The sequence below is a fragment of the Emys orbicularis genome, chromosome 1 (genome assembly GCF_028017835.1).
Source record: "Emys orbicularis isolate rEmyOrb1 chromosome 1, rEmyOrb1.hap1, whole genome shotgun sequence".
Classification (NCBI taxonomy): Eukaryota; Metazoa; Chordata; order Testudines; family Emydidae; genus Emys; species Emys orbicularis.
Window position 1 is genome coordinate 33161330 of NC_088683.1, and position 17600 is coordinate 33178929.

Consider the following 17600-nt stretch of genomic DNA (forward strand, 5'->3'; position numbering starts at 1 on the left):
ATATTCTACCAACGTATAGTAAAGGCTGGTTTCCCTTATGTATAAAAGGCCATTCTCTTCTTTGAACTTGGGTGGTATCTGTCCTCCTGGAGCCAGTCAGAACTACATTCAGCAGGCATCTGGTGTATACCTTATGATGCCAGGACACTCTTCTCCTGGTTTGTTGGACTGTGAAGGAAGAACTTCGTTTCTTTTTGATATGTGGCTGCGCAGTGCCACTGTACACGTGAGCAGCAGCTGCCTTTCCTGTCTCTGCGGTATTGGTAACCAGAGAGGAAAAATACCTTTTAGTGTCATTCCACATAGTAGTTGCTGATTTCCTTCTTGAAACTTACAAGGTCTTGGAGAAGGGCAGGCATGGACAGTCGTGTCAGTGACCTCAGTGGGATCACCCCAGAGGTGCCAGGTTTTTTGTCGCTCCATATATGACATTTAAGAACATAAGAATGCCATACTGGGTCAGACCAAAGATCCATCGAGCCCAGTATCCTGTCTACCGACAGTCGCCAATGTGAGGGTGTCCCAGAGGGAGTGAACCTAACACTGATCAAGTGATCTCTCTCCTGCCGTCCATCACCACCCTCTGACAAACAGAGGCTAGGGACACCATTCCTTACCCATCCTGGCTAATAGCCATTAATGGACTTAACTGGATAAATTCATGGAGGTTCTCTTTTAAACCCTGTTATAGTCCTAGCCTTCACAACCTCCTCAGGTAAGGAGTTCCACAAGTTGACTGTGCACTGTGTGAAGAAGAACTTCCTTTTATTTGTTTTCAACCTGCTCATTTCCCTCATTACCTCCCTGCTTTCCTCTTAGGAGTGGGGGCAAATATGGGCAGGACACAGAAGCACAAGCTAACTGCACCAGAGAAGTGGAAGCAAAACTGTGTAGAAGGGGAGAGTCAGGAGCCCAAAAGCAGGTGATGTGTCTGTCACAATTCAGGGCAACTGCACCTGTATTCCCCTCTGAGGTCCATCAAGGGCTGCTACTCTAGGCTCCTGGCTCATCACTCGTCACCTCTCTTAGATGGAGACCTTTCCCTCTCTCTCCTTTCTGACGAGAGTGTTTTTCCAGGCAGCATGGTTCCCTGCCTACACTGTGATATTCCCAGCAACCCAGATTGCCTAAACAGGCCTGTGTCTGCCCCAACTCCAACAAGGCCTCTGATAGGCATCAGTCCTTCAAGCCTCTCAAAGGGTTTTTTTCTGTGATTACAAGTTCACAACCGCCTTAGCTCAGAACTAGCACACCCATGAATTGTTCAGTCTTTCATTTATACAACTTGGGCCTTTGAACTTCATGTTCAAGGAACTGTTATGGCAGACAGTGGTCCACTCCTCAGGGTGTAGCTTCAAAAGGCTGGATTTTTACATAACCAGAGATGGAGAATTTGCATGCACCTTCCCCTACAGATTACCCAGGTAAACCATTTGACACTGTTTGTCCCAAAAGTCCACTCTTGTCTGGGACATTGTTTAGTATAGTCCTTTGAAGTTCATAACACTTCCCAGTATTCACATCCAATCTCCCCGCCCCCCCCCCCCCCCCCCCAAGAGAGGTGGTTCTTCGAGTGATTGCTCAGGTGTATTCCACAATAGGTGTGCGTGCTCACCATGTGCACCAGTGCCGGAAGTTTTTCCCTTAACAGTACCCGTAGAGGAGCGCCCCTAGCAGCCCCTGGAGTGGTGCTGCCATGGCGCAGTATAAAGGGTGCTGCACGCTCCCCCCACCCTCACTTCCTTCTTGCTGCCAGCGTAGGTGCTTTGGAACTAGTCTGCTCCATCTCTGCTGTAGCTTTCCCTCTTTGGACTTTGTTAGTTCGTAGTGCCTGTATAGTCGCACGCTCGCGCTCTCTCTCTCTCTCTCTCTCTCTCTCTCTCTTACTTTTAGTTAGAATTACTTAAGTGCGCCCGGATTGGGGCATGCCCCGGGCTTTAAGCTGTGTGACACTTGCAAATGGCCTATGTCCGTGAGTGATCCGCATGCGGACTGTTTACCCTGTCTGAGGGAAACCCATCTCAGCGACCGCTGCAAGATTTGCAGATCCTTCAAACCTCGGACCAAGAAGGAGTGGGACATTTGGCTCCAAGCCATTTTGATGGAGTCGGCCCTGACCCCGACACCGCTGCACCACTCCGAATTGATACAAAGAGCACCGCGGCATCGGTGCACGGCGACCCAATGGTGCCCTCCACCAGTTGGCACCGCTCTCCGTCCCAGGACACTCTAAAAAGGTGAAGAAGATGGCTTCTCCGCCAAGGCACCAGAACAAGGCTGGGAGAGAGACTAGACCCATGTTGGGTAGCTCTCGGTCCCCATCGGCCTCGCGGCCTCCGACTCAAGTTGAGCGGAGTAGCTCAGCCCACTCCGAGCCGACCTCCTCGGACGCCAGTGGCCACATTTGGGTGCCCTCCATGCCGGAGGCCCTGCAGGCAGCTCGAGACATTATGTCTCTACCGGTACTGGTAGCACCACTGTCAATGGCTCCCCGGTCCAGAGGCAAGCTGCCACTCGGACCCCCACAGTTGCCGCCTGGACGGTACCGCTTACGGTCAAGGGAAGGTTCCCGATGCCATTCTCCGCTCAGTGACTGCCCCGTGCGCAGCCTGCGCTGGTCCCTGTCAACCCCCACCAGGTTGTCTGGCTGAATACCGACCAGTAGGGGTTCCAGGCACTGCTTCGCCTCGAGGGAACGAAGACCTCACGATGAGAGCATGCCCCGCCAAGACCAGGACAGACGGCACTGGAGGTCATTATCTCTGAGAAGCTATTGTAGCCCCTCGCGGTACGTATGTCGGCGCTGTTGTCAGATGCTACCGGTGTGGTGCTCTGCTTTCTCCTATGTTGATATCACTCGGCTGCGTGCGTGTGTTCCCTCTGTGTGCTGCCCCAGCTCTGCGCAGATAGCTGACACAGCAGACCCGAAAAGAACCCCCATTGACCACAGAGTCTAGTAAGATGCAAAGTCACGTCGACCAGGTTTATTGCGACCTCGGACACAGTTGCAGTTCCCCGTAGATTACTTAGTCTACTGGGCATACTACGAGAAAGTGCCTCTTGGCAATGGACCCGGCTCAGTCAGTGGCGGGACTTTCCACTGCCCCCTCGGCCGGACAAAGACACCACCCCATGGATACACTCTTATACACAGGTACAAACAAGTTACACATCACTCCTGACTTATTGAGGTGCAACCCCTCTATGCAGCAAGGTACAACCCCTTTACGTAGTAAGGTGCCGCCTCTCACCTTGTACATGTTGGTTTGAACAAAACAACTCTATCCATCATATTACCCTTTTGGCCCTGTCATTGGGATGGGTCGGCCTGTTCCTTGTTATCTGTGTGGAATGTGCAAGTATTGGAGCGTTCTGATATCTAGTGTTCCGTACCTTTTAGGTATGTATTTTCTTGCAGCATCAGCCCTTTCCTTGCCAGCTTCTGTGAGCAGGGCCTGCCTCTGGCTCACAGCTTAACTTTGCTTTATGTTAGCAAAGTCTTGACCATTACTTTAGTTCAGGCCTCAGGCCCCATATTGGGCCTCTGATAAGGGTTTATATCTCAGGGCCTCTTCTTACCGCAGACGCCATTTCCACTCTTTGTCTTGTTCAAGGTCCCTGCCACGGCATTGTTCCCACAGCCCCAAGTGTCGATTGCCGGCACCCTACCATCGCAGATCCGCCCGTCGGAGCCATTCGTGGAGCAGCCACTGTAGACGGTACTCCTGTTCCTCCATGCCAGGATCACGGTCTCGTGTTCAGCACTGCTCCCGCCACTGCCACTTGTCCCCGTCCAGGGATAGCGGTCGATGGTATGCCAGCCTGGCCTCCCTTCAAAGTTGACAGTCAGTGGGCCAGGCGGGACAGCCCGCTCTGATGGTGCCACAGCAGGTGCAGTCGCACCGGGCTCCCTGGCCAGCACCATGGTACCAATGGGCCCCGTGGGCCCCGACGCCCGGAGCCTCAGAGAGACCATCAGCCTCCCGCTCTCAGCCTCCCAGAAAAGAGTCAGTGGAGCACTCATCCCCAGTCCTACACTCAGAAGGGGACCAGGTAGTGGACCTGCGGCATGCCCATCGTCATCCTTCCCTGATGAGGCAATCATGGCCCCTCCTCTGCCCGTCTTCTAGGAGGACACGAAAGCCCACCAGGAACTGTTGAAAAGGGTGGCATCAAGCCTCAACCTACGAGCTGAGGAGGTGGAGGAACCCTCAGACTCCCTCTTCAATGTTCTCTTGGCTTCAGCACCAGCCAGGTGTCTCTCCCACTCCATGAAGGGGTGGCAAAGATCTCGAACGCCCTGTGGCAAACCCCGGCTTTCTTGCCCCCCCCCCATCTCTAAGAGGGCAGAACAGAAGTATTTCGTGCCCGCCAAGGGGCATGAATTCCTGTATACCCACCCCATCCCCAACTCTCTAGTGGTCAAGTTGGTCAACCATAGGAAGCATCAAGGTCAACCCGCTCCTACTCCTAAAAATAAGGACTCGAGGAGACTAGATCTATTCGGTAGAAAGGTTTATTCGTCTTCGAGCTTCCAACTGAGGGTGGCGAACCACCAAGCCCTGCTGGGTAGATATGCCTTCAATTTGTGAGGCTCAATGCCCAAATTTGCAGACTCCCTCCAGGAGCGTGATAAGAAGGAGTTCGAGGCTCCGGTTGAGGAAGGCACGGCTGTCGCCAGGGCGGCCCTTCAGGCAGCCTTGGATGCTGCAGATACGGCTGCAAGATCTATGGCCTCTGTGGTGTCCGTGAGGAGAGCATCATGGCTCCTGCTGTCTGGATTGTCCAGCGAGGCACAGGACTCTTTACAGGACCTTCTGTTCGATGGCAAGGCCCTGTTTGCAGAACAAAAAGATGTGAAGTTACACGGTCTGAAGGACTCCCGCACGACATTAAAGACCCTCGGCCTCTATGTCCCGGCCCCAGCCAGGACCAAATTCAAACCGCAGCAGGCTCCCAGTCAGGCCACCCACTCCAGATATGAGCCCCCTTATAAAAAATTAAGGGACTATAAAAAGCACCTGCAAAGGCAATCCTGGCCTGTGCCCCAGCCTGGGCCCTCTAAGGGCAAGCAGGTGGGTAAGCGCCAGTTTTGATGGGATGCCCAGGGACGACTTACCAGTTCATACCAGGGATCCACCCGACCTTCCCTTCTCCAACCGCTTATGTACTTTCCTCCCAGAGTGGTCATGGCTGATCTCAGACTGATGGGTCCTCAACACTGTCTCCCAGGGCTATACCCTCCAGTTTCTTTCTACCCCACCCACCCACCCTCCATCCCCGTCCCTCTTCAGGGACCCCTCTCACGAGAGCTTACTCGAGCAGGAGGTGAGGCGGCTCCTTGTCTTAGGAGCGGTGGAAGTGGTGCCAGCGGAGTTCAGATGCAAGGGGTACTACTCCTGCTATTTTCTTATCCCGAAGGCCAAAGAGGGGCTCAGGCCCATCCTGGACCAGCGAGGCCTGAACCAGTACATGGTAAAGTTCAAGTTTCGCATGATCTCTCTGGCCTCCATCATCCCCTCCCTGGATCCCAGAGACTGGTATGCCGCCCTCGATCTACAGGACGCATACTTCCACATTCATATATTCGAGGACCACATGTGTTTCCTCTGCTTCACTGGGCACTGTGCTCCCGTTTGGCCTATCCATGGCTCCCAGAGTCTTCACAAAGTGTATGTCTGTGGTAGCAGCCTACCTCAGGTGTCGGGGTGGGGGAGGGGGGAGGTCCAGATCTTTCCCTACCTCGACGACTGGCTGGTCAAGGGAAGCTCCAGGTCACAGGTACAGGATCACGTAACACTCCTCCTGTCCACGTGCACCACCACACTGGGGCTATTGGTCAGGTAGCATTTGTACTCCTCAGTCCTCCAGCAGCACGCCCTCTCACTCTCAGCTCCTTGTGCACCCGTCACTGACTGAAGTGAGGTCCTTTTTAAACCAGGTGCCCTGATTAGCCTGTCTGTCTTGATTCTAGCAGCTTCTTAATTGGCTCCAGGTGTCCTAATTAACCTGTCTGCCTTAATTGGTTCCAGCAAGTTGCTGATGTTCCGGAACTGCCCCATTACCTTACCCAGGGAAAAGGGACCTGCTTAACCTGGGGCTAATATATCTGCCTTCTATCACTCTCCTGTAGCCATCTGGCCTGACCCTATCACGGTATATAACAAAAGAAAACTTCTATTAAAAGGAGAGGGAACGCAGCATTGATTTGCCAAAACACCACAACAGTGATTCATAAGTATACAAACAATAAGTAAACGTCCACCTCACGCTATCTTGGATAGTAATTCTTTGCCTCAGTTTCCCATCTTGCGGTGTGAAAGTCTGACAGATGAATGTCCCTTTAACATGCTATGCCCTTTGCTCTCTGCTGCACCCACTCTTGGTTGTCCATAGTCACCAACATCTCAAAATCCAGGGATGCAGTCAGGTGGGTTTAATTCCTGCTCCTGGGAAGGAGGATTGGTTGAGTGATACCTCTGCAGCTGATCTCTGCTGGTACTGATCACTGTTGCTGCCTCTGCTTGCTAACATTGCTGCTGCCTTTGCTTGCCACTTCCTTTAGCTGCAGTGCAGTGTTCTGAGGGTCCACCACTTAGCCCCCAGTACTTACTGATTTCGGCTTTTAGTAATTTCACTGGGTAGAGGGGAACCAGTGCTGCTTCCTCTGCATTACCTTTGACTGCAGTACTGTCCCCACACCAGGTCTAAGGCTTGTCCAGCTAAAGCAACCTATCAGTGATTTCAGCTATAGTGATCACTGAGAAGAAACAAAGACTCCCAGTTGAGTCTGATCAGTTCTGTCTTTAAACACTGCAGGAGGAAGGTCAAATGGCAGCTAGGATTCTTTAAACAGAGTCCACACCGTCAGGTAGGAGCACCTGTCCCCATCCATTCTGTCTTTCACTTGTATTTGGCATCACTACCCCCCGATCGCATAGCCTATTAGGTTAAATTTTAGCGTGACCGCCCCCTTCAATAAGGTGTCTAGGGCAGTCCTGCCAGGAGCACCCTCTTGCGGCAGGCCACCGCATGACAAGTGAATCTGGCTCAGTTTTCCTACTTCAGTTTTACGGGAAATAATCCGAAGAGTCTTTGTGAGGGCAAATAGCCCTTGTGGGGTTAATTTATTACAACAGTTCTGTGCACATAAATCATAACAAAAGTCCCACAACCATAGTCCAGAATTCCCCACCATAGTCCCAATAGTGCATGCAACATACAGCCCTGGTGTTCCTCACCATGCTGCAGCTCTCTAGCGCAGCCCTCTCCTCTCCTTGAAGTAGGACAGCCACCTCAGCCCTTCCAACTTGAATGCAACCCTGCTCTTCACAGTGGAAACCTCCACAGCCTCTCTGCTGTGAGCATCCTTGCCAGGGGATCATCCCTCACTCCCCCTGTCCCTCTCACAGTTCCTCAGGGTCCATCTCTCCAGGCCTGGAGACATCAGCAGGTAAGCAAAGCACATTCAAAAACATAATCCCAACTATACATACAAAGTGATGGTGTCTAAATTAGCTATTACCACTCAATAAAGAGATCTTGGAATCATTGTGAATAGTTCTCTGAAAACATCTGCTCTATGTGAAGCAGCAGTACAATAACAAAGCCAACAGTATGTTAGAAACCATTAGGAAAGGGACAGCTAATAAGACAGAAAATATTATGCTGCTACATAAATCCAGGGTACACCCACACCTGGCATACTTCATGCAGTTCTGGTCACCCCGTCTCAAAAGCCATATATTAGAATTGGAAAAAGTACAGAGAAGGACAACAAAAATTATTAGGGGCATAGACCAGCTTCCATATGAGGAGAGATTAAAAAGACTGGGACTGTTCAGTTTAGAAAAGAGATGACTAAAGGGGGATTATGGTAGAGGTCTATAAAATCATGAATGGTGTGGAGAAAGTGAATAGGGAAGTGTTATTTACCCTTTCACATAACACAAGAACCAAGGGGGACTCAGTGAAATTAATAGACAGTATGTTTAAAACAAACAAAAGGAAGTATTTCTTTACACAATGCACAATCAGCCTGTGTAACTTGTTGCTAGGGCATGTTGTGAAGGTCAAAAGCATAACTGGGTTCAAAAAATAATTAGATAAGTTCATGGAGTATAGGTCCATCAGTAGCTAGTAGTCAGGATGGTCAGGAGTGCAACCTCCTGCTCTGGGTGTCCCTAAATCTGTGACTGCTAGAAGCTTAGATTGGATGATGAGATGGATCACTCAATAAATTTCCCCGTTCTGTTAACTCCCTCTGAAGCATCTGGCACCAGCCACCGTGGGAAGACAGAAAACTGTGTTAGATGGACCATTGGTCTGATCAAGTATAGCTATTCTTATGTTCTTAAGCTCCTCTGTTGCTCCCCTGCCTTTAGTCCTCTCTGGCCCTTGGCTCTGGCTATCCGGCTTAGAGCTAACAGGCAACTCCCTCTGCTGCTCTTCTTGCCTTCAGCTCTGGCTTGGGGACACCAGCCAGCAAACCCCTTTTGCTGCTTTCCTGCCTTCAGCTTCTCCCATGTCCCAAACGTATACAGTCTCATAGTCAAGTCTTTCATTTTCCCAGAGAGGGCCTCTGCAGTATTCCCCAGAGACCTGTTCCAGTCTCCTTACTGGCTGTTACTGTCTTTCTTCAGGGACTTCCTCTAGTCCCCTGGTCTCTTGTAGCTCTCACCTGCCCTTCCTGACTAAGCCAGATTCACTGTTAGGTGAGTAGACTATTTAAAGAATCAGGTAAAGAAATGGTGTTTCCCTAAATGTCCCTTAAAATAAAGTCCATCAGGATGGGGTCAGGGTAGCTTTTAAGCCACCTTTGTGTTGCCCAGATTTGGGCCAGAGCAGCCCCTTAACTCTAATTTACAGCAGCCTCCATTGAGCTGTGATAAAAGCCAGAATCTTTGTAGCAATATTGAGATATCCTCTTCTGGGTCTGGCACAACTCCTACCTTTTTCCTGTGCCAGGAGAATTTTCTTGGCAATTTAAAGGAACTTTATAACCTATATACTCTATGAAGGGGAGAATAATCTTTACCTGATTCTTTAAATAGTCTACTTAGCAATTATAACCAACACCTTGCCAAACAGATACACTGGGGTACCACAATGATGAGCACAGCAAGATAAAAATTGTGGAGCTGGGTTCTCTTGTCACTGTTTTGAACCTACTAGCTGAAAAGAGAATTTTGAGAGTTTGAATGGGCCCCCATATTGTGAATTTTGTGTTAGTAGTATTATATCCCTACCTCAGTGGATTTCCCCCCCCCCTTAGAATCATAGAATATTAGGGTTGGAAGAGACCTCAGGAGGTCATCTAATCCAATCCTCTGCTCAAAGCAGGACCAACACCAACTAAATCATCCCAGCCAGGGCTTTGTCAAGCCTGACCTTAAAAACCTCTAAGATGAAGATTCCACCACCTCCTTAGGTAACCCATTCCAGTGCTTCACCACCCTCCTAGTGAAATAGTGTTTCCTAATATCCAACCTAAACCTCCCCCACTGCAACTTGAGACCATTGCTCCTTGTTCTGTCAGTGGTCTTCATTCTTCATTTTAAACCACAGCCAAGAGTTCATGTAGTTTTCTAGGACAGTCAGGGTTGGCGGCTCTCAATGGTTAAGCAAATTGTGTTTTAATTGCAAGCATATCTGAAAATTGAGGGGGGGAAATGAATAAAATTTTAACCAGCATGCATTCCCTTGTCTTTTATATCACAGTGGTCCTATATTGCACAAAGAATATAGTAGAACATTGGCTTTATACAATGTACATTTTAATAGCTCTACCAGGATTTCAAATATGAATATTTTAATTCCTCGTCATTCACAAAACATCTGTGGGTAGTGTATAGTAAAACTTGGCAGTAAGCCATATGGATTCCTCTTTCATAGTTGTCTGGGAGATTAGTTGATAAATATCACTGATAAAATGTCTTTGCTTCCACTTCCAGTGTGTTCATAGTGAAACTGACTTAGCTATACAGATGGCTTTGAGCAGACATTCAAAGGGGAAGTGTTTTTTGGTTGGTAGTGGGTTTTTTATGTGGCTGGCAAGATTTTTATTATAGGGGCTACTTTCCATTACAACACTCTTTTCAGTTGTGTACAACTTTGCCAAACTTTAACTTTGGGCTGAAATTATTCATACTGGGTGTCTGCCTCATGTTGAATTTATTTGGAAAATATTCTGCAAAAATGGTTTAGCCATTTCTCAGAACGAGGTGAGGGAAAAATACATTGTTTTGTTCCTATTAACAAAATTCCTATTAACAAAATTTAATTGAGACACTCTAGATTTGAAAAAGTGATTTGAAATTTGGCAGCGGGATGGATCACCCCAATGCCAGGGATGTGCCTATTGGCATCCCCATGAGAAGCCATCCAACTTTGGCCAAGTTATGAACCTCTGAAAATCTCAGTTCACAGATGCTCAGTAAAACTTGTAAAAGTTTGATGGCTTAGTTTGCTAAATATTCCTCCTGTACTGAGCATGCTTCACCATCATGCTGCTCCTGTGTGCTGGCCAAATTCTGCATAAGTGCCATTCTCACAGAGTGACTGAGCATGCACCGTTCCAAGGCTATAGGCACTGAGCATGACTTTCCTTGCACTTGCCCCTCCCAGAAGCTAGGAGCTGCTCTGGTACCAGTCACGGGAACTGAGAGCAAGAAACTTCTCCTGTGCTCTCAGTGCTCCCAGTGCTGAACAGGTAATATGGAGAAGGAGGAGGAAATAGCTTGCCAGGGATGCAGAAGGGTAAGGAGCTAGCAGGGTCAGCCTTAGGGAAAATAGCACTGTGGACGAACTTGTATTTTGGTGTCCCTGTTGGTGTGGCACCCCCCATTGCCCGTGGCCCCCATGGACTCCCCACCACCCCAGAACCCCGCTGCCTCTCCCCAGTGCTTAATTTTTATTGAAAGAGGTGCCAGAGCTCAGCCCCAACAAAAATTAAGCACTGGCTGGGCGTCCGGAGAGTGGCAGCTGTTGGCTGGGCTCTGAGCTCTGAAGGCATTGCCACTGCCAGCAGCAGCTGAGAAGTAAGGGTGAAATGGTATATGATGTATTACCACCTTACTTTATGCTGCTGCTGGTGGCAGCACTGCCTTCAGAGCTCGGTGCCCGGCCAGCAGCCACTGTTTTCAGGGCATCAAGTTCTGAAGGCAAAAAAACAGAGAACCGCTAAATTACAAGAAATTTGTCGTACTGTCACATCACATGATGGGGGGGAGGGGAGGAATTCAACTTCAAAACACTATACAGAACAACAGATCTTTCTGTACATTGTAAAAGATGCTGCTTCTTCGAGCTTGTCTTTTATGTCTGCTCTATCCGGCTAGTTTAATAGAATGCCGTGAGAAAGGATCATTTATAGATTTGCTTTCCTTCGTGCTGGTCTGTTATTGCAGAGTTAATATTTTCAAACAAACAAACAAGATAAAGACTTGTTTGACCCGTTTTGTTTTTGTATTTGTATTTTTTTTTAAAGTAGGAGGTAAGTAATCTAAAACATAAATACACTCTTTCACACATTCCAGTAAAGAAGGATGGACACTGCATCATCTACTACAGGAATTTCCACTATCCACAGCTGTGGAATTGGAGTTGCAAGAGGATTAAGTCTTAAAAAACATATTCACAATAGCCAGTCAAAAAGAATACAGAACACAGTGTTTGCTTCTCCAGTATAGTATAGTATAGTACACCTCTACCCTGATCTAGTGTGACCCGATATAACATGAATTCGGATATAACGCGGTAAAGCAGCGCTCCGGGGGGGGCCTGCTGCGCGCTCCGGCGGATCAAAGCAAATTCGATATAATGCGGTTTCACCTATAACGCGGTAAGATTTTTTGGCTCCCGAGGACAGCGTTATATCGGGGTAGAGGTGTGTGTGTGTGTGTATATATGTGTGTGTGTATGATATATATATACACATACACACTATAGAAGTGTAGAATTTAACAACCACTTAGCAACTTCTGCGTTAGCTAAAAAATAAAAAGTAATAATAAAAATATATATAAAGTGCAAAAACTACAGCATAAGGGGTATAAATTTTGGACTTGGACATACATTGTCTGCTAATAAACAGTCTAGAAAAATGATAATTTGATTAGGTTAGTCAATATTGCAAAAGTTGATTCCACTGCTTATTCTGAAGAAATTATCTTTATTAGGAAGTGATTTGTAGGCAAATTCCTCCTGTACAAACCCATACATTCGGGCTTTAACAACATTATACATCTGCAGTGTCTGTCTCAGAATCAGCAAGAAAACATGCTTTATCTCTCACAACATGTGCTATATATAGCCAACCGGAGTCTGGCATAGGTGATTTTACTTCAGGATACAAAAACTGTATGGTAGAACATAGAATCGTTCTTTATTCTTCCTGGCAGCAGCAAAACATTAAAATGTTTACAGACAAATCAACACAGATATAGTGCTGTTCCGAACTCTGAGCTGTTGAGCTACAGCAGGAGCTGGGAACAGATCCTGCATCCTTCATGAGTTCAGTGGGATTAAGTGTATGAGTAAGGACTCGTTGCACCGTAAGGGTTTCAGAATCAAATATTTGGGGAGAGACCCCAGGCAGACAGAGGGGGTGATGGATTCAGTGCAGAGAAGCTGAGAGATGATAGTCACTGATAAAATAGTGTGTGATTTCAGGCATTTAATCTGAGACGTATGTCTGAAAATATTTGTAAAATACACAATAACAATAATAATGAATAACCCCTTCTCCCCTAACCACTCTTGTGCCCCTTCTCCTCTAATCCCTGCACTCCCTGCGCCCCAATCCTTGCATTGTGCCCCTTCTCCTCTAATCCCTGCACTCCCTTCCTGAGCCCCAATTCTTGCACTGTGCCCCTTTCTTCTCAACCACCTTCTGCACCCCCTAACCCCTGTACTGTCCTCCTGTGCCCCTTCTCCCCTAAGCCCTCCTGTGCCCCCTTCTCCCCTAAGCCCTGCACTCCCCTCCTGTGCCCATGTGGGGCAGCTGACCTGGATGCAAAGAGCAGCTGGCATTGCTGCTTGCTTTCCTTCTTGAATGCTGCTCCTCTGTGACCCCCACAGAAAAAAAAAAACAGTGGGTGCTCAGCACCCACCGGCAGCCCTGTGGATCAGCTCCTCCCCCTCAGCCCTCCTGCCCACTGGTGGGCACTGTCAATCAGCTCCTCCCCCTCCCTCCCAGTACCTCCTGACTGCCGTGATCAGCTGTTTAGCCCCTGTGTCTCCTCTGCAAGTTTGCAACACTCTGCAGAGTGCCCCCGACCACAGCACCCTGGGCAGTCGTCCATAGGGCCCACCCCTAAGGACAGACCTAGGAGCTGGACCTGGAGTTGATGAGCCAGGAGACTGTGACATTGCCCCAGTCCTCTCCACTCCCATCCCAAAGAGAATAGTGGGGTAGGGGAATGTGAGACCTGGGGCATGATTTGCATAAGTGGAAATTCTCAGCTGCGACTGAAGTCACTCAGATCTGTGCACTGAACAAACAGTACTATAAATGCTATGAAAAATCAGACCAAAGGTATCTCAAATTGGGTGCCCAAAATTACTGTACACTTTTGACATTCATGTGTCTCTGTGTCAGTTCCCCATCTGTAAAATGTGAATGATAATACTACCTTACATAGCAAGGGTCTTGTGAAGATAAAAACATTAACATTTTGGAGGCACTCAGAGATTTGTGATGAGTGCCAAAGAAAAGCCCATTGAGGAAGTTAACACCTATGATTTTGGAGCAGGGTTGAATGGAGTGCAGTAAATAAGGCATGGCCCACACATTGAATTATGAGGATAAGAAGAACTATTGAATAGCAGATCATTCTGTAGGTACCATCCATCCTGAGTGCTGAATGAGCATTATGATATAGTATCTAGTTACTGTATGTGATCTAAATTAATGTAAAGACTGTATCATATTGCTTACACAGGCAACTTTAATTCTGGCATTTCCTACCTTAGAGTGCTTGACTTTGCAACCTTAATGTTGTTTTAAAATGTAGTTTTTTAAATATGTAGTTTATAGATGGTATTTGCTTCTGGTTTCCTACATGTCAAACTATAACTGCAGCATATATCTATGCCAGTGGTCCCCAGCCTTTTTCGTCTGGCGGGCACCAGACGACGAGCCACCGTGGCCGGCGGACAAGCACCCGCCGAAATGTTGCCGAGAAGCGGCAACATCAATAGGCATCGCCGCCAAAATGCCGCCGACAAGCAGCGTCATCCAGAGGCGTTGCCACCAAAATGCCGGCGACGCCTCTGGATGACGCTGCTTGTCGGCGGCATTTCGGCGGATACTCGTCCGCCGGCCAGTACGTGGGCACACATAGATGCCCCGGTGGGCGGCATGGCGCTTGCAGGCACCACGTTGGGGACTACTGCCCTATGCTTTATGCCACATTATACAAATATTGTGATCTAGTTTGGTGGTTCTGTTATATAAAACCAAGGGAAAGACTATGCCAAATCCTGAAATTTTTATTCAAGCAAACAAATTCGCTTGGTTTATTTTAATGCATGGGTGATAATTTTGTGTTAATTCTTATTTTAACCAAACCAGTTTACCCATTCTTTGAAGGTTGCAAGTCCCTGTTGGGCATTTGCTCACATCCATGAAAGACAACAGTTTGACTTATTAATAGTCCTCCAATTGACAGTCATTTTTAGAAGTGTGTAGAATAGTATACATACTTCCTCATTTTACTGTGACTGGTTCTACCAGTACTATTAAGCTATCACTTACTTGAACACTAGATTCACCTAACAAATGAGCAGTAGCTTTTCTGAGTGAGCTGACTGGGTGAGATCAAAAGAACTCTGGAAGTAAGGCTATTACTGCATGTATTACTTTGTTACAGAGCATTTTCTAATGTATCTGAATTTCTCAAGTTTCAATCAATAGATTTTTTTTTTCTCTTATGAAAATTCACATTGTAAAACTTCAAAAGATTTTGCAAAAGTGTAAATCATGGTGCTCAAGCCTGAAAAATAGAATCTTAAAAAATGCTTCTAGGATGCCTTCATGTTCTTACCGTAGCAACGAGGGAGTAACCCTGTAAATTTTCAACTGGGCTAAAGGCTAACTTATCTGCTTAGGCAAACAGTTCATGCCCACATTTTCTGTGAGTACAAATCACTGTGGGCATCAAGTTTTAGTAGTCACATGTCTGTCCTTCGGCATTCATAATTAGGTAAACTTGAAAATACTAAGATTTGCATGTACAATTCATTGAGGGAGCATGAATTACAATTGCATCTTTTTGCAGAAGCAAATTCCTTCTACGAGTGGGAAATTTGGACTTTGCAGGTCCCCTTTATGTAAAAGGTAAACTGAAACTGTAGTAATATGCTGGGTACTAGAGTTGGGCAAGAAATGGAAGTAAAAATTCACAAAACAATGCAGGGTTTTTTTCTATTTTTTGTCAAAAATCTTGTTACAGTATGTGCAAGCTCTTCTGGCTCTGTTCAACAGCAACAGTGTAGTCTTCTCTTACCAACTGCAAGTGACCTGTTGTAAGTCATTGTGAAGTATCTGATAAGACTTCCTGAATATCAGTTCATAAGTGTAACTATTAATGTGTCATATACCTAAAGAATACTACTTTGTACCTTAAGAGGATCTTAAGAATTTTCACTATGTCAACTGCATAATGAATGATGCATCTGTAATATTTATCTGCCCTTCTAGGTAATAAATCCAAAGAAAAAAGGAAAAAAGAAAAAGTATATTAATTCTGGAACAGTAAGTAGATACTTTTTATATTAACTGATGCTTTCCTTTTCCCTCTGACTTCTTGAAATAAAGTGTCTTCAAACTAATTTGACAGTGTTAAAGAAATACTTTAAAGAATGGAAGAGTAAAGTATTTATTATAACTCAGTTTTTCTACTTTCCCCTCTTTTCTGTGATTAAATGAGTGTCTCGTGAAAGCTTTATCCAAAACATAATTTTGGGTTCCCTGTGAGTTTAGAATTGCTGGAGGCAGTGTTGATTTTTATCTGGAATACATGTTGACTTTTAGAATGCATTAAAATGTTTTTCTTAGTTATTCGGATAGCATACAGAGACATGAACAAATAAAGGATGATAGATTGTGTCCTTAGTGCTTACGAAAGTATTTATTCTTTAGTCTCTTAATTTTTGGCAGAATTAGATTTAAGAAATGCTCTGACTGTAATTTGCAAGAGTGCTAATGTTTTTTAATCATTGAGGTACTAACAGCCAGTAATAATGTGAAGTATTTGGTAAAAATGCAAGAGCCTTTTTATTCTCAGTTATATTAGTTTGATCCACTGTAATAACTGCAGTGCTGATTTTAATATTCTGGCATCCAGGAGAATCAAAACATAATTTAATACAAGACCAGAATAAATCTAAATCTACAAGAATTTGTATTTCAGAAAGTCAGACTAAATACAGATGAGGGCTGGTTCTGCTAAAACATATATGCTTAATTTTACTCATGTGAGCAGTCTGACTGAAGTCAGTGGGACTTCCATATGCAGGATTGCAGCCTTGAAGTGGAAAATGATTATTCCTTTATGTATTTTTCTGTTCAAAAATGGGGCAAGTGCCATTGTCTTTTCCATAAACTTATGGAAAAAGATCCAGAATAGAAGACACTTTATTTATATGTATCAAAGGGGTAGCCGTGTTAGTCTGGATCTGTAAAAGCAGCAAAGAATCCTGTGGCACCTTATAGACTAACAGACATATTGGAGCATGAGCTTTCGTGGGTGAATACCCACTTCTCCCATGAATCCGAAGAAGTGGGTATTCACCCACGAAAGCTCATGCTCCAATACGTGTGTTAGTCTATAAGGTGCCACAGGACTTTATTTATATGGTAATTTGATGGTAAGATTTTATTGAAGGAGTGAGTGATTTTCTTACATGTTAGTATATTGCCAGTGGTAGATTTTAATATGTTAGAACAAAGTAGTAGTATACTGCATTAGTGTGTTGGCATGATGTCCCTGTGAGTGCTCCGCTTTAGGTGTTGAGCGCCCCTGCGCTTGTAAAAGAGATTTGTGGTAGCAGTGCCTGGTTGGGTCGCATATGCACAGTCCCCGTCTCGTGCTGCCTCAGGTGGCTAACTGGTGCTGTGCGACCAACTACCCCTCAGTTCCTTCTCTACCGCCCTTGGCTACGAGTCGGAGCATTCAGCAGCTCCTCAGAGCTTAGTTAGCATAGTATACCCCAGTTAGTTCTAGTTTTGTTATAGATAGTTAACTCCTTTCGTTTCCTTATCCCCGTTATTTTAAAAAAAAAAACAAAACCCACCCTTATTTGTTTCCTGAATAGAAATAGGTTTTCATTGAATCGTTACTCCTGGTTCTCCCCTCAGGGGCATGACCGGTTCTCCAGGCTTTAAACACTGCCTCACCTGTAGCCTCACCTGTAGGCTATTGATCCCAGTGTCGGACACGTGCCTCAAAAGTGCCCTCATTGTCATAAACTGACAGCTCAGACCAGGAAAGCCAGAGACTTGCAGCTTAAACTACTGTTCATGGAGAAGTCTCTCCGGACAGCATCTGAACCAGAAACACACACACCCCTGAGACACAGTTCACCGACTGCAGCCT

At 46.4% G+C, this 17600-nt stretch overlaps 1 protein-coding gene across 2 annotated transcripts in view; it reads left to right on the forward strand.

The window, feature by feature from the left end:
• The window catches only part of CPNE8 (copine 8), a 250005-nt gene that overhangs the window by 132503 nt on the left and 99902 nt on the right, over nucleotides 1-17600 (forward strand). The window contains exon 12 of one of the 2 annotated variants that reach the window (XM_065399630.1): nucleotides 15704-15757. In XM_065399630.1, coding sequence (XP_065255702.1) covers nucleotides 15704-15757 — 54 coding nt within the window. Of the gene's footprint in view, nucleotides 1-819; nucleotides 896-15703; nucleotides 15758-17600 lie in introns of those variants that run through there. The other variant, XM_065399638.1, reaches the window with a different exon arrangement.